At 45.1% G+C, this 23,523-nt stretch overlaps 1 protein-coding gene across 1 annotated transcript in view; it reads left to right on the top strand.

Annotated features, from left to right (window-relative positions):
- The window catches only part of LOC149434847 (exocyst complex component 6B-like), a gene marked incomplete at its 3' end in the record, with an annotated part of 116,555 nt that overhangs the window by 52,822 nt on the left and 40,210 nt on the right, over positions 1-23,523 (top strand). The window contains exons 6-10 of the mRNA XM_089663312.1: positions 5,462-5,582; positions 8,166-8,237; positions 13,030-13,127; positions 15,817-15,922; positions 18,427-18,536. Of these exons, the coding sequence (XP_089519438.1) occupies positions 5,462-5,582; positions 8,166-8,237; positions 13,030-13,127; positions 15,817-15,922; positions 18,427-18,536 (507 nt within the window). The remainder of the gene's footprint in view (positions 1-5,461; positions 5,583-8,165; positions 8,238-13,029; positions 13,128-15,816; positions 15,923-18,426; positions 18,537-23,523) is intronic.

Raw genomic sequence — 23,523 nt, 5'->3', positions numbered from 1 at the left:
ATATATGCGGCCGTGCAGGCCCATTCATTTGAATGGACTCCTGTGCCTGTGACACGCAGGGAAGAAGTCTCTGTACTTCTTTTGAAAACGCATTCCCCACGGGAACCTCAGTTCCCAGTACGGTTGCGTTTTCCAGTGCGGGTGGCGTGCCATTAGAGCTAATGGCACCCGCCCGCGGGTCCGCATTCCTCTGCTGGTGGTGCTGCTACATGTATTTTCATGCGGATCTGCAGCGGCACCACCCTCACATATGTGCACCTAGGATAAGGGCTCCATGTACACTGCATCTGATAAACTCACGTTGAGTAGCTGTTCAGCGTTTTTTTCAGCAGCCCCTGAACTCTCCCTAATGTTTCCCTATGTGTCCGTGTACACATCGTCATTTACAGTCAGTTGAGTTTACAGTCTTTTTTTTTTTTAATGCACCAAACTTGAGTTCAGGAGTAGATTTTACCGGCGTTTCAAATGCTAAACGCTTGTAAATGCAGTTAACCGCATTTATAAGCGTTTGTGTTTAGATGCGTTTTTTAACTGTTCAATATCCAGATGCTGTCCAGAGCCTTTTTACATCATCAGAAATGCATGAAAAGCAGCGCAGTCAGTTCCAGGTTTTACGTGAAGGAAAAAATGGCAGAACGTGCTGCATCATGATGGGATCCATAATGAATACAACAGAAAAGACAGGTCATCTCAACACATACTGCTCTCCCTGCTGCTGCTCTCTCTATTCCTCTCAAAATTTCTGAAATAGTTATTTATTTATTATTTTTCAGTGCATTCTGGGCATTTGGGAACGTCTCCTGAGGTTATCTTTTAAAAACTCTTCTGAACGCAAACAACTGTAAACGCGGTATGCGAACGCAGATAAACTGCCGTTTTTTTACCTACGTTTTCCAGCAGTCAGTTTCCATCGTTCAGAAGAGTTTTCCAAACACCCCGTTTACATGAGCCCTTAGGATCATTATGGAAAATGTTGCACCCCTGTTTTGGCAAGAGGGGGTCATTCACAGCAAAATTTAACTTAAAGGAGCACTACAGCCACAGGACCCCAGGAGCGCAGTTCGCTAAAGTCCACTGTTGGCTGATGTCACAGAGCTGGTCCAGACTGGGGAAAGATGGCGACTGTATGGTCTGGATCTACCCAGGAGCCTGGACTGGCACCTTCCTACATTCTGTGATGCGCTGAGAGCCTGAGCCAGGCAATCCCGCCTCCTCCACAGCCCAGTGTTCCAGTGAGCAGGGGGGCAGCCATCGCCCTCTGCTCAGAGTTTCAGGGAGAGAACTGAGCGATCAGTGGTGTTTGAATGCTCAGTTCTCACCCTTAGAGCCAGTGCAGGACAGATGCAGCATTGAATCAATGCTGCATCCACCTAGGTAAGTATAATTTAAAAAAAAATCCCAAACTTCTCTTTTAAATGCCAATTGCTATCCAGGTCATCTCATCCAACATCAGTATCTGCCGTCACAAATGCTTTTTTTTTTTTCTTTGGCTAAATGGGCACAAATTTCCACAGACAAAAATGTTTGGAAAACTTTTGCAAACGAGTGGAGGCTGTTCCATCAGCTCACCTGTATGGTGTGAACAGTATACATACAAAAACAATTGTTTCCGCTGTGCCCTTTGGTTGAGCATGCATTGGTCAATGCTGATCGATGTTACTCAGTGCACCTGGTGTGAGCAAGCCCTATATACATATAAATGCATGTAATGATTTTAAATGGTATAATGCATGTTGAGGAGACGCTTTCAAAACGGGAGCAGCTGTGCATGGCAACCAATCATTTTCTATCTGTGATTTTCAAAGCCAAATGCAGCCATACATGGGTCGAATTCCAAACAAATTTTCTTTAGAAAAACGGAAATTTCGTGCATTTTGTAGTCCGATGGTGCCACTAGTGATTTCTAAATTCGACCAACCAAGCCTTTAATCACCTCCCGTCCGGCCGTTGTATATAAACGGCCGGATAGTGGCAGTGTAGGGGCGGGTGGCCGTTTATAAACGGCCTCCCCGCCCCCTGCTTGTGCGCGCTCCCTGGGAGACTCTTCCGGACACAACGGATCACCGATCGTCGTACGTTGTGTGAGGTCCCGATCATATGATCACTGATTGGCCAATCAGTGATCACATGCAGAGTAGTAAGCAAGATGTCTCTTCTGACATCATTGCTTACTACATGTGAAATCTGTGAATGATCACTGAGGTCACATGGTACAGGGCTATTCACAACAGCCTTGTACCATGTGACAAGCTGTGACCAATCACAGCTCACACAGTATTTATCAATGGCAGGAATGCAGCCAGAGAGAAGAAGTTATTTCTTTTACAGCCTTTATGGGTGTAAAAGCAATCTGTGTAAAAAAAAAAAAAAAAAAAAAAAAAAAAATCTTCATAACCCCCCACAAGTAGTACAGTGTCACCATGGTGACACTGTACTACTAGGGTGACAGGATGTAAAACAAACAAAAAAACCCCATAAATAATAATATAAAAATGTAAAAAAAATGTTTAAAAATTATAATTTTTGGTTATATACTAATTTGTTTTTTTTTTTTATACTAAAAAGATAACCGAATAAATTTTGGCCAAGATTTGTGATGAAATATTATTTAATTGCAAAATTTTAAAGGAAAAACACTTTTTTTCAAAATTTTGGGACTTTTTCATTTATATAGCAAAAAAAATAAAAATCCCAGCGGTGAATAAATACCACCAAAATAAAGCTTTATCTGTCTCAAAAAAAAAAAGGTAAAAAATTCATATGGGTACAGTGTTGCATGACCGCGCAATTGTCATTCAAAGTGTGATAGCACTGAAAGCTGAAAATTGGCCTGGACAGGAAGGGGGTGAAAGTGTCCGGACCTGAAGTGATTAATTTCACCCTCATGTTGCTAAAGAAAATAATTTTTGTGGCCAAGAGCTTTTTGTTCTTTCCAGGTCCCAGCTCTTGCTCATTTCTTTTTCAAGTGCATTTCCTGCACGATTCTTCCATCATTGATTAGAAATTTGTTAGTTTTTCAAAAATTTTCCAATATGCCCAGTGATTTGATGGTCGCTCGAAAATCGGTCGTTGATGTGGCTTGCTAATGGTGCGAAATTCGAACGAAAATTCTTACAAAAGATTTTCAAAAGAAATTATTTCGGAATTCGACTCATGTATGGCTGGCTTTTGGCTGTAAAAAAAGCTCTATAAAAGATTTTTTTTTTTTTAAATGGGCCCCATGCGGACTTGTGGCATAATGTATTAGTGTGGGCCGCATACTATCACATTAAGACACACTTACCTTTCAGAGGAACCCTCCAGCCTTGCGCTTTCACCACTCCCGGTCTTTTTTCTGGGTTCACGCTCTCAAGCTGTTTGAATGGCCAAGGCCGCAAAGGGGTCACTCCTGTGCATGCAGAGAAGAGTCACCATCACAGCACAGAGCTCTCTGCAATCACTGCACACTTAGCGTACCCTGAATGCAAAGCGTACTACGCATGCGACACTGACGTCATCAATGTAGCATTAATTAGGAAAAAAAATTAAATCTGGCTGGCTGGGCGAATTAGGTACTTTGAACACATCAGTGCAAGAACACTTAAAGTGTTACTAAACCCACAACAGTACAATCAGTCTGTAGATGCAGTAAAGCATGCTTGTTATACTCACTGTGGGACCTAAGGGGTTAATCCTCCGCATTGTATAAAAAGGCTGTTTGATCCTGTTTTCTCTGATCCTTCCCTTCCTCCAGTGTTCCCCTCTTATCTCCTGATAAGAAATATTGTGTCGAGTCAATCTGCACATGCTCAGATTGGTGTGTATTGCTAGAGAGGTTTTTTTTTTTTTTGGGAGAGTGAATGTGATCAGCACAGGGCCAATCAGCACTGTCCAGGCAGAGGTCAGAGGTTCTGCATCCTCCCAGAGCAGAATGAAAACTCCTAATACAAGCTTTAACGTGCTCGGCTGGACACTGATAGAAATCACAAGACTGCTATATACTGCTGATGAGAAAAGGTATTTAGCAGTTTATATTTATTCAAATAATTTCATTTCCATGTTCTGTCCACTATGGGAGATCAGATATAGTGAATGCAGGGTCCGGGGAGACCAGATATAGTGAATGCAGGGTCCGGGGAGAGCGGATATAGTGAATGCAGGGTCCGGGGAGAGCGGATATAGTGAATGCAGGGTCCGGGGAGACCTGATATAGTGAATGCAGGGTCCGGGGAGACCTGATATAGTGAATGCAGGGTCCAGGGAGACCTGATATAGTGAATGCAGGGTCCAGGGAGACCTGATATAGTGAATGCAGGGTCCTGGGAGACCGGATATAGTGAATGCAGGGTCTAGGGAGAGCGGATATAGTGAATTCGGGGTCTGTTGAGAGCGGATATAGTGAATGCGGGGTCCGGGGAGAGCGGATATAGTGAATGCAGGGTCCGGGGAGACCGGATATAGTGAATGCAGGGTCCGGGGAGACCGGATATAGTGAATGCAGGGTCCGGGGAGACCAGATATAGTGAATGCAGGGTCTGGGGAGACCAGATATAGTGAATGCAGGGTCTGGGGAGACCAGATATAGTGAATGCAGGGTCTGGGGAGACCAGATATAGTGAATGCAGGGTCTGGGGAGACTGGATATAGTGAATGCAGGGTCTGGGGAGACCGGATATAGTGAATGCAGGGTCTGGGGAGACCGGATATAGTGAATGCAGGGTCCGGGGAGAGCGGATATAGTGAATGCAGGGTCCGGGGAGAGCAGGGTCCGGGAGACCGGATATAGTGAATGCAGGGTCCGGGAGACCGGATATAGTGAATGCAGGGTCCGGGAGACCGGATATAGTGAATGCAGGGTCCGGGAGACCGGATATAGTGAATGCAGGGTCCGGGAGACCGGATATAGTGAATGCAGGGTCCGGGTTTAGTAACACTTTAAACAAATTAGAATTCAATCTGGAAAGTGTAACGTTTCTTCTTCATAGAGTATCTTCTGCTGCAATAGAACAAAAGCAAGATGTTCATGTAAATGCAGTCCTAAGACTACCCTGTCCAGAAGTTGACATCCCTGCAATTCCAGTTGAACACCCTGTGCCTGTCACAAGCCGAAATATTACTTTTTGGTAGGATTTTCTTATCAAAGGATTCCATCCTGCAGCTGGGACTGTTTGAGTAGGATAGGAATCGTGGCCCATTGCAACTAAATATGTTGTTTCATTTTTCTGTGAATGAGATGAATAGGTTGGGCAGCTCTGTCACTGTTTCTCCAGCTTTCCTAAATGAGTGGATAAAAGTCACTGATAAATCCAGGCTGTAAATGTTTGCCCTTTATTGAACAAAATCATGCTGTAAACAAAATAATGAAAAGCACTGAAACGTGCATTATATACAATGTGCACTTTATAGAAGCAGTGAGAAGGAAGTTCTCTCTTCAGGCTAATTGTCCTCAAATATTTGCATTTCTTGTTTCGCTGTCTGTCAGATTCTTTGTGGTGGAAGATCACATCCTACACACAACAGTCGGATTGGTGAATCGGGCGTACATTGATGAGCTCTGGGACTTGGCACTGTCAAAGACCATGGCAGCTTTGCGAACACATTCGGTAATTGATTTCTGAATTTAAAGTTCACTTGATGTATTGTTTTGTAGATATTAAAATTTGCACATCTTCCTGGATCAACATTCTTCCAGATTCTTATAAATAGTTGTTGCCATTTACATTATGGGAAAGTAGAAATACCTTTTTGGAAACAGTCTACTGAGATAGGCAAAACTAATATGTATATGTATATGTAAACTAATGTATGTATATATATATAGTACATTTGCATCATTCCCTAACCCTCAAGGGGTGTACAATCTAAGGTCCCTAACTCACATTCATACATACACATACTAGGGACAATTTAGACAGGAGCTAATTCACCTACCAGCATGTCTTTGGAGTGTGGGATGAAACCGGAGTACCCAGAGGAAACCCACGCATGCACAGGGAGAACATGCAAACACCAGGCAGGTGGTGCCGTGGTTGGGATTTGAACCAACAACCCTAGTACTGCCAGACGGAAGTGCTAATCATTTAGCCACTGTGCTGCCCACATAAGTAACACGTTGTCCATCCACAGGTGCTGCTAATTCCCCCATCCACTCTATGCACTGGCGCCATCTGCATGGTTTCCCCAGTGTTTTTGGAGGGATTCCCTTCCCACTAGCCTCTGCTGCCACTTCTACCACAAACAGCACGGCGTGATGGCATCAAGTGCACTCCCGGAAGGAGCCACAGAACTCTGATATTCAGTCCGTGTGTAAATATACACTTTAGAGCGCTGCATTAAAGCCCTCAATAGAAATTGACTTCTTTTCTGATATGTATGTTGGGGTGAGCAGCACTTTTGCTATGTGGATTTCTTTATTAAAGTTAGCAAGTTTAGTGTATGAAGCGTTTATGTATTTATAAAAGGTGATCCTATGCCATCGAAACCCTTTTGCTGCAGCTGACGCTACATTACCTATTACATCAGAAGCAACAACTGGCTGGCGGCTACATTGTAGATGTGATTCAGGTGGCTGTAAAGCCACCCAGTCACTTCTACATGCAGGAAAATGCGAGTCAGTGAGGACATGTTTCAAAGAGGACCTAAGCTGTGCCCGTAAAAGGAAAATAGAGAGCAAAGGATTAGTTGCCAGTATTTCCTTTGGTCTCAGTGCAACTGATCTTTTCCCCAATATTGACTTACAATGCATTCTTCTAAACTGTGTCTGAGTTGAACTGACTATCTTAGAAGAGCAGAGAGGCGCAGAAAACATGCATCCACAGAATGAATAAAGCCGAGGCAGGGAGATCTCCACATTTCAAGTCCTCCAGAAGCAGCTTTCTGTCAGGGAGATTGTTCCATTACAGGTCCTCAGGTGTAACTTTCTCTTTAGGATATCCTTACATTGCAAGTCCCCCAGAAGTAACTTTCACTCTGGGAGATCTCTCCATTGCAGGTCTCCAGCTTCAGCTTCCTCTTTGGGAGATCCTCATATCACAGGTCTTCAGGTGCATCTTTCTCCCCAGGAGATCCTTCCATTGCAGATCCCCAGCTGCAGCTTTCTTTCTAGGAGATCCTCACATTGCAAGTCCTGCAGTAGTAACTTTCTCTCTGGAAGATCCTCACTTTACAGGTCCTCATGTGCAGTTTCCTCTCCAGTAGATCTTCACATCACAGGTCTTCAGGTGCAACTTTCTCTCCAGCAGATCCTTACATTGCAGGTCCTCCAGAAGTAGCCTTCTCTCTGGGAGATCCTCGCATTGCATGTCCTCAGGTGCAGCTTTCTCTCCAGGAGATCCTTACATCGCAGGTGTTCAGGTGCAACATTCTCCAAGAGATCCTTACTTTGCAGGTCCTCAGGTGCAGCTTTCTCTCTGGGAGATTATCACATTACAGGTCCTCAGGTGCAGCTTTCTTTCCAGGAGATCCTCACATTGCATGTTCTCCAGATACAGCTTTCTCTCCGAGACGTTCTTATGTTGCAGATCCTCAGGAGCAGATTTTTTTCCTGGAGATCTTTACAATGTAGGTCCTCCAGATGCAGCTCTCTCCTTTAAGAGTGCTGTGACCTGACCAGGCTTGCAGACTAGGTGAGGCTAGCAGTCTGAGGTAGCAGTACCTTAGATCTCATACTGCAGATATATAGCTATGATGCTGTAGGCAGATGAAGTGCGCAGCTATTTTTCATCAGGAATTCGCAACAAAGTGAAATATTTCAGGGTGCTGCTTAAAGCACCTATAATATAGCAAATTTTTACTCTAATGTTCAGGTCAACATTAAAGATTATTTGCTGCTCATTAAGAATATGTAAATACAATGTTCATGGCCTTGCTACAGGTTCACTTTAAATAGAACACACCTTGTGAAAAGTGCTGAATCTTCCGAAACACGGGGGCCTCATGAACTAAATACCTGGAAACAAAAATGGGTAGAATTACCAAAACAGCCAATTGAATTCTTCCCTTTTCTAACCCATCCTAGAAATAAGCTTCATTTACTCAAAGCATTACGTTGCTTTGCCATGTTTCCATTCCAGTACGATTCTAATACAGCAAGGAAGAAGTGCAAAGCATTATAAAACTGTGGTGGTAGTGTTTATGGCTGACTTCGTATGCTATCAACCTGTCTTTTTTTTTTTTTTTTTTTTTAGTCATATTGTTCTGATCCCAACCTTGTTCTGGACCTCAAGAATCTTATTGTGCATTTTGCTGACACATTGCAGGTAAGTGGCACTCATAAACCTTAATTTAATGTGACTTTAAAGCCAAAACATTTTAACAACCTGGAGGGAACAACCTCTAACTTTCAAGTATATGTATAGGAAATGAAACCTTCCCCAATTGGACACAAATTGCAAACAAAAACTGAAGTCTAAATGTAACAGAAAAAAAAAGACTTAAGATATACAGTACTTTACTACAAAGAACAGTGACATGGAATCCCAGAGAAACCAGTAACAAAAAACAGGTGGTTGTCCAAGTATCTCACGAAAAGGATTCTATGGGAGCATGACTAGGGCTACCATATTGGTGAATACCCAAGGTGCAGAAAAAAGGCCGAAGGGCAGGGCCACAAACTGGTAGTGCAGGGTCCTCCAGAGCAATGTGTAGGAATTGCTGATGCTCTTGAAAAGTAGGCATCTGTGGGTAAGCATCTATTGTATTGAAATATTCTATTGAATGGAGTAGCACAAAAGCCAGCACATGTGTACCATAACAGCTATCATAAATAAAGAATGCTTCCATGCAGGAAGACGTACATTTTCAAGTGCCATCAGCATGTCAAAACAAACGATTACTGAACACAATAGGCCAGTCGACTTCTGAACAAATATAGTCCATCAAATGATAGCAATTAACCATTTAACATCCTGATAGCTAGAATAAAGGTAGGAAAAGATAGATGAGGATTGGATGGCCCACCTCAGCCACGGCCTGGGGGAGAACTAGAACCAAGCAAAGCCAGCGAATTATCCAGCAATGCACTGATAAACAAAAGAAACAGAGAAGTAGGTGGGGGAAGGGTAAGAGGAAAGGAATGATTCTGGGATTGAACTGGCCATGGTCCCAAGAGCACAGTCAACCGAAGAGGTTAATAGGACAGTGAAGGCTCCATAAGGGAAGTGTCAAAATTAGGGGGCAAAAATCTATTGACCCAAGGTTCCCAGATTTTGGTGCATCATCTCACCTTGTCCTGGAGTGTTGTCTCTGTGTTGACATGTATCATCACCTGAGTGACTCTTTTTCATAGCGACCACTCTAAGTACGGGTGTCTTCCAGGCTTTGGCTATTGTCTGCTTTGCAGCAGTAGTGATGAAGAAGAGGAGGCAGCATTGGTTCCTGGTCAGCTCCAAGGGATTAAAGTTCAACAGGGCTATTTGTGAATTGCGTGAAATGGACCTATCAAATAATGAAGACAGGATGGAAAAAATGTCTCCTCAATAGGACTGTACAATGGGACAGGACCACCATGTTTGTAGATATGTGCCTGGCGGCCTGCAACCCTGAAAACAGGCGGATTGGTAGCCCGGGACATATTTAGCTATCCTATGAGGCACTAGATACCAGCGGAATAGGACTTTATAGGAAGTCTCCAAAGAAACAACACTTGGACGGCTGTGGGGAGGATACATAGGCATCTTTGTGAAGAGAGGCTACAGATTTGGTGGATCCCGTGTTAAATTTTTGGACTGTAATGAATACATTCAGATCAGAGATTCAGAATGACGTGAATGCCCTTTTTATATTCCAATGATTTTTATTAATTTTTAACATTATAAAACAGAGGCAATAAAACTATCAATTGCACAGAAAAAAAAAGAAAAGCAAAATAAAAGGAAAACAGTGCTCTAACGCCAACAGGGCAAAAGGTACGCCCACGCAGGGGCTATCAATGGCACATAAGGTACAAAAAATTAATGCAACTGACTCTAACAACTAAAGGAAGCTGTCCAGTCACACCAAAAACAGAGAGAGAGAGAAAGGGGAAGAAAAAAAAAGGGGGGGGGGGCAAAAAGCAGGGGTCCAAGAGCGCCAGTATCGAACGCCATTACATCCCCAGGCTAACCGGGGGGAGTGTGGGAAAGGCATATTGCAACCACGGCTCCCATATTTTCAGAAATTTACGGTGGGAGTCGGTGCGGATACTCGACATCTGCTCATTGAGCATCATAGTAGTCATACGATCCCGCACCCCCTGAAGAGGAACAAACGGACTCTTCCAGGCCTGGGCAATTGTTCTAGTGGCCGATAAAAACAAATAAGAAGCCAACTTCTGCTGGTGAGCCAAGAGGCCCGGTATGGGGCAATGAAGCAAGACATACTGGGCATCCTGGCGTATGGAGAGATGGAACAAGGTGAAAAGGAGGCCAAACACACGAGACCAAAAACGAAACAGTCTCGGGCATGACCACCAGATGTGCAAGACATCTCCACGATGGCCACAACCCCGAAAACATTGATCACTACAGGCAGGGTTAGCCCGGGCCAACCGAGCCGGAACCCAATACCACCGAAACAAAACCTTATAGGCTGCCTCCAGTGTGGTCGTATTAAATGAGCATTTAGCTATGAATGACCAAGCCTTATTCCAGTCCTCCGGATCCACAGCCGCTCCCAGATCACGCTCGCACTGAACAACATATGAAAGAGAAGTATGCGACGAGCGTCTGTTCAGAGCTGCATAAAGAAGGGATATAAGGCCCGGAGCGCCCGGACGCTGTTGGCAAAGCTGTTCAAAGGCAGATTTCTGGTACGGGAAAACAGAAGTGCTCCGCAACGAAAGCAGCCAGTGAATGCCCTTTTTAAGCTTGGGAACAACGAACAGATTGTATTTAAACACGTGGAACCATATTGTCGCAGAAATTGGGGAAATGACACCTTGATCCAAAAGACTGGAGAGGTCTTGATGGAGATCTGCTAATCTTTTTTGTGACACATTATGATTAGAAGTGAGAAACCAAGTATAGGGCAGGGAGAAAACTCTCAAGTTTGCAGCCCTAGGATGCCACCTTCACAGATTAACAAAAAAAGATGCTAGCAAAGAAATGTTAGTCTGTAACACAACAGAACTGGAGAAAATATATCTATCTTCCTAAGATAATAGAAAAAAATCGAGGTGTGCTAGTAGTAGGAAGGGTTATCCGGGGCTGGCTTTACAATGTGTCCAATTCTCCTGTAGGGGCAGTACTCAAAGGTTTATAGGATCAGTTCACATTTTGGAACATGTTACATATTTAGAGTGGAACTTGTAACCTGTTCCAGCCCCCTCCTTGCAGTGACAGCGATTAGGGATCTTCTCCCGGCACCCGCCGTCACTGTTTGAAAATACCACAGCCGTGCCGGGCTCCGACCACATAATTCGATCACAGTTTCCTGTGCATGACCTGAACTACAAGTAATGGCAGCCTTTGCAGTTGACCGTTTGTAGTTCTGAATGGTCTGCTGTATGAGCTGCCTCGGATTTCAGTCACAAGCCCTGCATCTTGTAAACAGCCCATGTGCAGGTATGATCTGAAAGCTGCAGGACTTGCCTGCAGGAGTCTGGCATTGCACCCCTGATCCACTGATCACTGCAATGCTTTCCAGGGTCCTTAGGGCAAAAATAATAAATGTTTTTTTTCCCCCACAAAAATATGTGCATTTATAATTTTTTTTGCCAAAAGGTGAACTTATCCTTTTAGACTTCCTGTGCCCCTCAATGAACAATTTAAAAAACTGATTTCTCTTCAAAGAAAACCTCTACTGAGGGAAATTTAGAAGCTGCCATCACTTACCTTCAAAAAATTGTTAGGTTCGTGGCAGTCTCTAGGACGAGCATGCAGTAGTAAGCCATAGTAAGCAAAAGATGGTTGCCCCAGCTGTTGCAGAACACAGAAGACAAGTTAGATATAACTGACAGAGACAGTTGCTGGGTTACAAATTACTTTTGGGGTACATTCACACCTGCAGTCCGTTTAGCTTCAAGAACACCAGCAGGCATTCCCATGATTAGCTGGTTTTTATTTAGGGTCGAACACTTGCATGCGATCGCTGCATGAGAGATTACATACAAATGGCTGCGATTAGCTGCAGAACCTGACAGCCCTTTGGTTTCAACAGCTATACTTCCCACAGCTAATCGCAGGAACCGCCACTGGGGGTCAGAGTACGGGTGCATTTGCAGGTGTGAAAAGACTGCTTAAAAGTTAAAGCGTTGCTCCACCCAAAAGGGGACGTTCCGCTTTAAGCCTTTGTCCCCTGATCCCCATTAAGGATTGGCACCTTGGGGGAGTGGGTACCCAAATTTGACAGGTACCCTTTACCCCTTCCACTGCGATCGCCTAGGCCAGGGGGTAGGCAACCTGAGACCCGCAGGACTACAAGTTCCATCATGCCTCTGCAAGTCATAGCTGTAACTGTCAGTTTTGTAATCTTTGCAATGCCTCATGGGAAATGTAGTTCCACAACAGCTAGAGAGCCACAGATTGCCTACCCCTGGCCTAGGCGATCAGAAGCGGAACTTGGCCCCCCCTCCCCCCGTAGTCTTCTGGGACACGTGACAGGTCCCAGAAGACTACGGGACCATTCACACAGTGCAGCGCTTCTCACACATGCTCAGTGGGCACCCGGCTGTGAAGCCGCAAGCTTTCGCAGCCGGATGCCTGCACTGAAGATGCCGGCGCCAGGGAGAGAAACCGGCCAGTGAAACCAGAGGTGGTGAGGACACCACTGGACTGAGGGACAGGTAAGTGGTTGTATTTTAAAGGTCAGCAGCTACAGTTTTTGTAGCTGCTTACTTTTTTTCTTCTTAATTTTTTTCAGGTGTAACTCCGCTTTAAGTTACAATAAACTACCAGAAATTTCTGCTATGCTGGTAATATGAGCAGAAGGCATGTTTCTCTTTGTGCCCTGCTTTCTCCCAGCTTAGAACATACATTGCAGGTGACCCACGGATGTCTGACCTGCCGCAGAACTCTAGCCTAGCTAATATTCCTGTGTATTTCTATCTAGTGACATTTGATTTGTTATGTACAGGGTTATGGCTTCCCAGTGAACCAGTTGTTTGACATGTTGCTGGAGGTCAGAGATCAGTACAGCGAGATCTTGCTGAAGAAGTGGGCGCTGGTTTTCAGGTGGGTACTGCTGCAATACACATCTTCCATCTTTTGGTAAGGGACATCATGGGTAAACTGCAGAGCTGGGGTTACAAAAATGCTAAAAGGGGTGCATAGCAACCATTATCCGTGCCTAGCAAGTACCACTAAATGATGGGAAGGAAACCAGGTACAGAGCCAAAAGGCTCAGTAAAGAATTCCATGTTCGTTGAAATTGCTTTACTGCAGCCCTTTTGCTGAAAGAAAATTAAGGTGGTTTTAAACCCTTCCATATTCGCAGTGAAGTGACTGGTGATACACAGAGATGAAACGAATTCTCCTACATAAGTTGTACCTGTTTATTTGTGTATTCTCTTCTCTACATCTGTTCAAAGTGCTGCTTTTATAAGCTTGTCTGAGAGTTAAAAAAAAAATAGAAAAAAAAAAAAGTGGGCAGAGAGCTAAAGTTACACTATGCAGAGCTCAGTGAGCTGATTGGACACACACACACGGCTCACAGAAACTTCAATGCAAAATCCCGTTCCATTGATTTCAGTGCAAAAACGCCCCCTGTTGACTCCGATGCAAAAACGCCCCCTGTTGACTCCGATGCAAAAAACGCCCCCTGTTGACTCCGATGCAAAAACGCCCCCTGTTGATTCCGATGCAAAAAACGCCCCCTGTTGACTCCGATGCAAAAACGCCCCCTGTTGACTCCGATGCAAAAACGCCCCCTGTTGACTCCGATGCAAAAACGCCCCCTGTTGACTCCGATGCAAAAAACGCCCCCTGTTGACTCCGATGCAAAAACGCCCCCTGTTGACTCCGATGCAAAAAACGCCCCCTGTTGACTCCGATGCAAAAACGCCCCCTGTTGACTCCGATGCAAAAACGCCCCCTGTTGACTCCGATGCAAAAACGCCCCCTGTTGACTCCGATGCAGAAAACGCCCCCTGTTGACTCCGATGCAAAAACGCCCCCTGTTGACTCCGATGCAGAAAACGCCCCCTGTTGACTCCGATGCAAAAACGCCCCCTGTTGACTCCGATGCAAAAAACGCCCCCTGTTGACTCCGATGCAAAAAACGCCCCCTGTTGACTCCGATGCAAAAACGCCCCCTGTTGACTCCGATGCAAAAACGCCCCCTGTTGACTCCGATGCAAAAACGCCCCCTGTTGACTCCGATGCAAAAAACGCCCCCTGTTGACTTCATGCAAAAACGCCCCCTGTTGACTTCATGCAAAAACGCCTCTATTTAACCCCTTGGCGCCGGCGCTTCCCGATCCTTTTAGGGTTTCGGAAGGTGGGGTGGGGTTTAGGTTCATGTGACGCGTCGTCACGGCGGTCACATGATCGGGAAAGGTCCCGATCGAAAGAGGAGATTGGGACCTTTCCGTGAGTACCAGACGTGTGCTGGGGTGCGGGGTGGGGTTTAGGGTCATGTGACGCGCCGTCACGGCGGTCATATGATTGGGAAAGGTCCCGATCGACAGAGGAGATCGGGACCTTTCCGTGAGTACCGGACATGTGTGCTGGGAGCGCACAGGGCTCGCACTCTCAGCACATATGGTCTTTTTTAATAGAACGCAAATGTGCGGGCGCTCAGCGTCTAGGCCCAGATGCCGGGGGGCCGGACATTTGCATTCGGGTGGCTTGAAGAGGTTAAAGTAGAACTATGGGCAAACCTTTTTTTTTTTTTTAATTTTGGAAAGCGCAAGGAAGGGTTATAACCTGTCAGATTTTTTTTTTTCACCATCTCTGTCCCATTGCAGAGATGTCCCTTCACGTCCTGTCCCATAGCCAAACAGGAAGTGAGCAGAAATCCCAGCAATATAGGGGAGTTTCTTGGGGAGTCCCCAGGGCACCAGAAATAGCATGCCCATTGGAAGATTTTTTTCCCTCTATTACTTTCTATGGACAATTGGAATTTTCTTTACTATTTTGAACCAGTTTTCCTTTAATGATGAAAATAATAATAATAACAATAATAAAAAAAAACCGAGATGCTGTTTACTACCAAATGAAAGCCAAGTTTGTCCTGAAATAAATGTGGTATAATCCACCTGGATACAGAAAGTAGTTATGATGGTATGTACAGTTTTACTAACGCATGTCAAAGTTGTAAAATTGTGTTCACCTGTTACGATTTGTATTACCATCCATCATGAAGGAGTTTACTATATTTAAAACTGCCCCCTTCTAGAACCTTTGCTGACAAACCCGTGTAAAGGAAATGTGTAGATTTGCCTATTTTCAACCTGCTCTGGTCCAATCTGCCTCCCCTATGTCAGTCAGCAGCAGCAGCTGCAGGGGAGAGGATGGAGCTCTGACAATGGCTGGGCTATGGAAGCCTATGGGTGACCGCTACCAGAATTCCCAACCGTTCTCGAGCGCTCTCTCCTCTCTCCTGCAACCACTGCTGACTGACACAGGGGAGCCGGATCATGTGACCAGAGCGGGCTGCAAATAAGTATGTATCTGTTTTACACAAGTTAGGTAGCATAGGTGTTAGGAGGGGGGGGAGGGAACATTTGTAAGACTAGTTAGTGTTCTTCAGAAATTTGACTTTAACTGTTGACTAAAAAACAAATAATACTGGGACCAACAATCTTTTAAACCATTGTTTGGCAAGAGCAAAGTTATTGCTGCTAGTAATTATCGGTTCATTACATAAATGATGCAGCGCAGTATAAATAACCATGTGTTTTGTTTTTTTTTGCGCATACAGGAACATACTGGATGCAGATAACTACAGCCCTATCCCTGTGAGTGATGAGACGGGATATAGGAAGGTTCTGGGTCAGTTCCCCTTCCAGGATCCTGACCTAGAGAAGGTAAAACAGGAACCGATGACCATCACATATAATCAAAACTCAATTCTTCATGAACATGGTGTTACATTGTAGTCTGCTGTGCGAAGCATGAATGTATCCCCTTACTGCCTACAAACAGCCGAGATAGACTGACACACTTTGTAAGCAGCCAAGTGATAAAAGAACAATGTATTAAATGCACCTGACTGCAATCGCATCAGACAAGAAAACCAGATCTGCATCGGTCTTACCTTACCACCCCCCCAGCAACAATATACCCCCCCACCCCCTCACCAACAATATACCCCCCCACCCCCTCACCAACAATATACCCCCCCACCCCCTCACCAACAATATACCCCCCCACCCCCTCACCAACAATATACCCCCTCACCAACAATATACCCTACCCCCACCCCGTAACCAACAATATACCCCCCCACCCCTCACCAACAATATACCCCCCCACCCCTCACCAACAATATACCCCCCCACCCCTCACCAACAATATACCCCCCCACCCCATCACCAACAATATACCCCCCCACCCCTCACCAACAATATACCCCCCCCACCCCCTCACCAACAATATACCCCTCACCAACAATATACCCCCCCACCCCCTCACCAACAATATACCCCACCCCGTAACCAACAATATACCCCCCCACCCCCTCACCAACAATATACCCCTCACCAACAATATACCCCCCCACCCCCCCAGCAACAATATACCCCCCAGCAACAATATACCCCCCACCCCCCAGCAACAATATCCCACCCCCCCACAACAATATCCCACCCCCCCCAGCAACAATATGCCCCACCCCCCCAGCAACAATATACCCCCCCACCCCCTCACCAACAATATACCCTACCCCCACCCCCTCACCAACAATATACCCCACCCCGTAACCAACAATATACCCCCTCACCAACAATATACCCCCCCACCCCCTCACCAACAATATACCCCCCCACCCCCCCCAGCAACAATATACCCCCCCAGCAACAATATACCCCCCAGCAACAATATACCCCCCACCCCCCAGCAACAATATCCCACCCCCCCAGCAACAATATGCCCCACCCCCCCAGCAACAATATACCCCCCCCCCCCAGCAACAATATACCCCCCCAGCAACAATATACCCCCCCACCCCCCAGCAACAATATACCCTCCCCCCACTCCCTCAGCAACAATATACCCTCCCCCCACTCCCTCAGCAACAATATACCCTCCCCCCACTCCCTCAGCAACAACATACCCTCCCCCCACTCCCTCAGCAACAACATACCCTCCCCCCACTCCCTCAGCAACAACATACCCTCCCCCCACTCCCTCAGCAACAACATACCCTCCCCCCACTCCCTCAGCAACAATATACCCTCCCCCCACTCCCTCAGCAACAACATACCCTCCCCCCACTCCCTCAGCAACAATATACCCTCCCCCCACCCCCCCAGCAACAATATACTACCCCCCACCCCCCCCAGCAACAATATACTACCCCCCACCCCCCCAGCAACAATATACCCCCCCACCACCCCCCAGCAACAATATACCCCCCCACCACCCCCCAGCAACTATATACCCCCCCACCACCCCCCAGCAACAATATACCCCCCCACCCCCCCCAGCAACAATATACCCCCCCACCCCCCACAACAATATACCCCCCCCCCAGCAACAATATCCCCCCCACCCTCCCAGCAACAATATCCCCCCCACCCCCCCAACAACAATATACTCCCCACCCCCCAGCAACAATATACCCCCCCAGCAACAATATACCCCACCCCCCTGGCAACATAATACCTCCCCAGGCAACAATATACCCCCCCACCCCTCGTCCACAATATACCCCCCGGCAGCAATATACCCCCCGGGCAACTATATACCCCCCGGCAACTATATACCCCCCGGGCAACAATATACCCCCCGGGCAACTATATACCCCCCGGCAACAATATACCCCCTGGCAACAATATACCCCCAGCAACAATATACCCCCAGCAGCAATGACAGACCACCCAACAGCCAGCATCAATAGATTTCTCCCTCAAGAGTAGATCCCTCCCAGAAACAATTGCTTCCCCCCCAGCAACAATATATTCCACACCAACAACAGTAGACCTCCCCAGCAACCATAGACCCCCACACAAAAATGTATCCCCTCCAGCGACAATAGATCCCCCAGCAGCCAGTATCAATAGACCCTCCAACACACCCCAGCACCCCTTGTCATTACATACATTCAGTGCTGGAGGTGCCGGAACTGCGTTCTTCCACGTTCCTGCTGAAAAAACTCCCTGCAGTTAGGTGCTGGAGGTGAGGTGTGAGCAGCACTTGGAGCAAAGTCAAGGCTGTTTGTATAGCCTGGGCCTGGGGCTCCACAAGGACACAGCAATTAATTGATGTATAACAGGCATTCATTGAAAGTGCATTTATCCTATGAGCCAGATGTGAAAGAACGATAACACCCTAGTCCATACAAGTACCTGATATTCTCTTTTTTCTACAGCAACCCTTTCCAAGAAAATTTCCCTTTTCTGAATTTGTGCCAAAAATCTACAGTCAAATCAAGGAATTTATCTACGCCTGTCTGAAGTTCTCTGAGGACTTACATTTAAGGTAAAAGAATCTATACGGTTGTCATGGATTTGTATAGGTGAGCCTTGCCTTTCAGGTGCAATTTAGGCACAAGGCAATGGTGCCCTTGCAGGATACTTATCACTGCCTCATATGGAAAGCAGACTTGAAAGTACAAGTTCAACTTTTATGAAAAAACAATAAATGCACATTTTTTTGCAGGTAAAACAATTAACTATTTTTTTCCCCGAGGATCCTGTATAGTATTGCACCCACGATCGGTAGATTGCGGGTGCAATGTCTGGCTCCTGCAGACTGTCAGTGTAGCTATCTGCTCATGCCTCTGATATGGGCAGACAATTACTGTAAACCAGGAAGCTCAATGGACTGCGAGAGCACTCACCAGCGCCCCCCCATTTCATTGAGAACTACAAGCCATCAGCCGTAATGGTTGACAGTACTTGTAGGCATTCATTCACAGAACTCTGTGAATGAATGATGCACCCGTGTGGGTGGAGCGCACTTTTCAAATTGTGACAGTGGGTGCAGGGAGAAGATCCCCGACCCGCTGTCATGGAACGGGGGGAAGATGTGGTTTAGTGGGAAGGATCAGGGGGAGAGCTGCAGGAATAGGACATGTAACATGTTCCTAAAGGTGAATTTATCCTTTAACCACTTCCAGTCCGGACACTTCCACCCCCCTTCCTGTCCAGGCCAATTTTCAGCTCTCAGCGCTATCACACTTTGAATGACAATTGCGCGGTCATGCAACACTGTACCCATATGAATTTTTTAGCATTTTTTTTTGAGACAGATAAAGCTTTTATTTTGGTGGTATTTATTCACCACTGGGATTTTTATTTTTTTTTTGCTATATAAACGAAAATGTCCAAACATTTTGAAAAAAAGTGTTTTTCTTATAAAATTTTGCAAATAAATAATATTTCATCATAAATCTTGTATTCAGTTATCTTTTTAGTAACAAAAATAACCCAAATTAGTTTATAACCAAAAATTATAATTTGAAAAATTTTTTTTACATTTTTATTTTATTTTTTTTAGATTATTTTTTTTTTCCTGCATACTGTCACTGTAGCAGTACAGTGTCACCATGGTGACACTGTACTACTTGTGAGGGGTGATTGAAGATTTTTTTTTTTTTTTTTTTCCCCACACTGATTGCTTTTACACCCATAAAAGCTGTAAAAGCAATCATTTCTCCTTCTCTCTGGTTGCATTCTTGCAGCCATTGAGAAATACTGTGTGAGCTGTGATTGGTCACAGCTTGTCACATGGTACAAGGCTGTTGTGAATAGCCTTGTACCATGTGACCTCTGTGATCATTCACAGATTTCACATGTAGTAAGCAATGATGTCAGAAGTGACATCTTGCTTACTACTCTGCATGTGATCACTGATTGGCCAATCAGTGATCACATGATCCGGACCTCGCACAGAGGTCCCGTATGACGATCGGTGTTCCACTGTGTCCGGAGGACACAGCGGGCATCGGATCGCGGTGCTGCGTGCTCCCAGGGAGCGAGCACAAACAGGGGCGGGGAGGCCGTTTATAAACCAAAGACATGCTGGTAGGTGAATTGGATCCTGTGTAAATTGTCCCTAGTATGTGTATGTATGAATGTGAGTTAGGGACCTTAGATTGTACACCCCTTGCACTGATGTGAATGTACAATATATATGTAGAAGCGCTGCGTAAATTGATGGCACTATACAAGTACCATAAATAAATAAATGGCCACCCGCCCCTGCACTCCCACCGTCCAGCCGTTTATATACAGTGGCCGGATGGGAAGTGGTTAAAGTCAATGGCCATATGAGGCTTCAGTCCTGCACACTCTTTCCTCTTCTATATATGATGCGGGGTCCTTCATCGGGTATTTGTGTCACTGCCTGCATAACGTGGTTCCCTTCCAATTGGTTGTCCAGTAGCAGGGACCTCTCAGGATCGAGAAGAGGTGCGACAATAGAATGTGGGGACGTAGGGGACTGGCTGTGGCACATCTCCAACACTAGATTACTGTCCATGATTTTTTTTTTTTTTTCTTATTTGCACTAAATTTTCAGGACAAGCTTTTGGGGTGTAGCCCCTTTTCCTTGGACCTTGAAGAAGGAGGTACAACCCGAAACTTGTCCTCAAAATTTGGATGGTAATGCAAATTTTAAAAAGTATCACAGACAGTACCACCCCTACACTATGGAAACTGCACTGACAAAGAGCCCGGGCAGTAGACTTCAGTGATCGTATTTTGCTTCACAAGGTAAAAGAAAAAAAAACATGTAAGTTGGGTTTAATAGGGGTGAGAGGGATTCACATGAAAATGGGCTTTAATTGCAGCATGCAGCAGTTTCAAGCAGCACAGCCTCAGCTCCAGGACACTGACATGAGCTTGAAAGGAGCAAAGGGCTTCCCTGTAGCCACACTCCTCATATATTATTACAGCTGGTGGTAAAGATCTCCAGCTGTCTTTTACTGGTTGTGTCTGGCCCATAGCATTAGTAGCAGGGACTTCACAGTGTAACATGATGTCTCTATTGATCTTCCTCTGACACTTCTACCCATCCCATCAGCCCCTATGTTATGGTGTCAGGTAAGTGGCTAGGCTTTCTTGTATTTACCCAGTTCATGTCCAGACCGCTAATCTCCAGCGTTTATCAGCTACAGGAGGATAAGAGTGAAAAGGTCATAGGACCCTGGGGCTCTCTGCCTGATATTGGAGTAAGCTGCCTCCATCTCGGGCCCTGCCTCAGGAGATAACCCCGCTTGTCCTTTTCTGACCTTGCGGAAGGCTGATGACAGATCAAAGCGGCTTACATTAGCCAGGCTTTTGTTCCGTTCATTGATATTACACTTAGCTGAATTCCATTTCTATGTGAATGTCAGGGGTCCTGCATGACGTGACTTTCATGGCCTTGTCTCCCTTCAGCTAATTACAGGATAACTGGCATAGCTTGCACTTCGAGCCCGCCATCACAATTCCTGAACCTGCCCTTAGACCAGAATACATAGGTCACTCTTTTTGGCTGTTGCAAGTCATCATATTATGGCAGTCCTTTAATCTTGGTCAGCAATCAGACCTCTATTCCTGAGTAGAGATTGTGTTTTTTTTTTCTTTCTCTTTAACCACTTCCCATCTGGCCCATGTAGATAAATGGCCGGACAGGAGTGCTGCCGATTCGGGTGGACGTTTCTAAACGTACTCCCGTGTCCATTGCCTGTGCGCGCTCCCTGGGAGCGCACAGCACCGCGATCGGTGCCCGCTGTGTCTGGAGGTCCGGATTCATGTGATCACTGATAGGCCAATCAGTGATCACATGAACAGTAGTAAACAAGATGTCACAAGATCATCCCCCGCAGTTATCACCTTTTGTATCACCTCCCCCTTCCTTTAGATTGTAAGCTCCACGAGCCGGACCCTCCTATTCCTTCTGTATTGAAATGTAATTGTACTGTCCCCCTTATATTGTAAAGCTCTGCGCAAACTGTTGGCGCTACATAAATCCTGTATAATAATAATAATGTCACGTCCTGACATAATTGCTTACTACTTGTGAATTCTGTGAATAATCACAGAGGTCACATGATACAAGGCTATTCACAACAACCTTGTACCATGTGACAAGCTGTGACCAATCACAGCTCACACAGTATTTCACAATGGCTGCAAGAATGCAGACAGAGAGAAAGAGAAATGATTGTTTTTACATCCTATATGTGTAAAAGCAATCACTGTAAAAAAAAAAAAAATCTTCATCACCCCCCACAAGTAGTACAGTGTCACCATGGTGACACTGTACTGCTAGGGTGATGGTATGTATAAAAAAAAAAACCCCATAAATAATATAAAAAAATAAAATAAAAATGTAAAAAGAAAAAATGTTTAAAAATTATAATTTTTGGTTATAAACTAATTTGGCATATTTTTTTTTTACTAAAAAGATAACTGAATAAATTTTGGCCAAGATTTATGATGAAATATTATTTATTTGCAAAATTTTATAAGAAAAACACTTTTTTCTAAATTTATGGACATTTTCATTTACATAGCAAAAAAAATCACAGCTCTCACAGTACTTCTCAATCACAATCACAGCTCTCACAGTACTTCTCAATGGCTGCAGAAATGCAGCCAGAGAAGAGGAGAAATGATTGCTTTTACAGCCTTTATGGGTGTAAAAACAATCAGTGTAAAAAAAGAAAAAAATCTTCATCACCCCCCACAAGTCCCAGTGGTGAATAAATACCACCAAAATAAAGTTTTATCTGTCTCAAAAAAAAATGCTAAAAAATTCATATGGGTACAGTGTTGCATGACCGCGCAATTGTCATTGAAAGTGTGATAGCGCTGAAAGGTGAAAATTGGCCTGGACAGGAAGGGGGTGAAAGTGTCCGGACTGGAAGTGGTTAAAGTGGAACTCAAGCCAAATCCTTAAAAACGCACAATTGGAATGCAGTTAGTGGCCACTTAATTATGTACTTCTGTCTAGCATCTAGACAAACTATACCCATGAACAAAATGGAGTTTAAATGATGCTTAATTGATATTACTGTGCTAAGGAAACATTTACTGCACCTAAAAGGGCCACCAGCCTGCATCCCCAATACAAGAAAGGATGAATAACTTTGCATAGCACATTCTGGACCCTTCATCTATATGTTGTATCAAACTTTAGTCTGGTGTCTATTTTTCCACTCTCGCAACATCCAGTTTTGATGATCCTGTGTTCACTATGTAGCAACTACTACACTCACCTGATATGGGACTTTAAGTTATACTACAGGTAACCACAAATAATATGTAAAGAAACCAAAGTATAGTGATCACTTGACCACTGAAGTCTCATAGCCGCTCTGTCAGTCAAAATGCATCCAATTCACATATGTGTGAACCGGCTCTAAACCGGAGCTCTCCCCTGCAGAAGATCCTCTCTGTCAGTAGGTTTCAACAGTTTTCTGGGATAACTGATGACCAGTGTTATTTATCCCACAGCCTCTGAGCTCAGGCTGTCG

The sequence above is a fragment of the Staurois parvus genome, unplaced genomic scaffold (assembly GCF_062004578.1).
Source record: "Staurois parvus isolate SC_StPar_1 unplaced genomic scaffold, SC_StPar_1.0 ptg001656l, whole genome shotgun sequence".
NCBI lineage: Eukaryota > Metazoa > Chordata > Amphibia > Anura > Ranidae > Staurois > Staurois parvus.
Note: the sequence above shows the minus strand (reverse complement) of the source record. Positions and strands in the feature narration are given on the sequence as shown.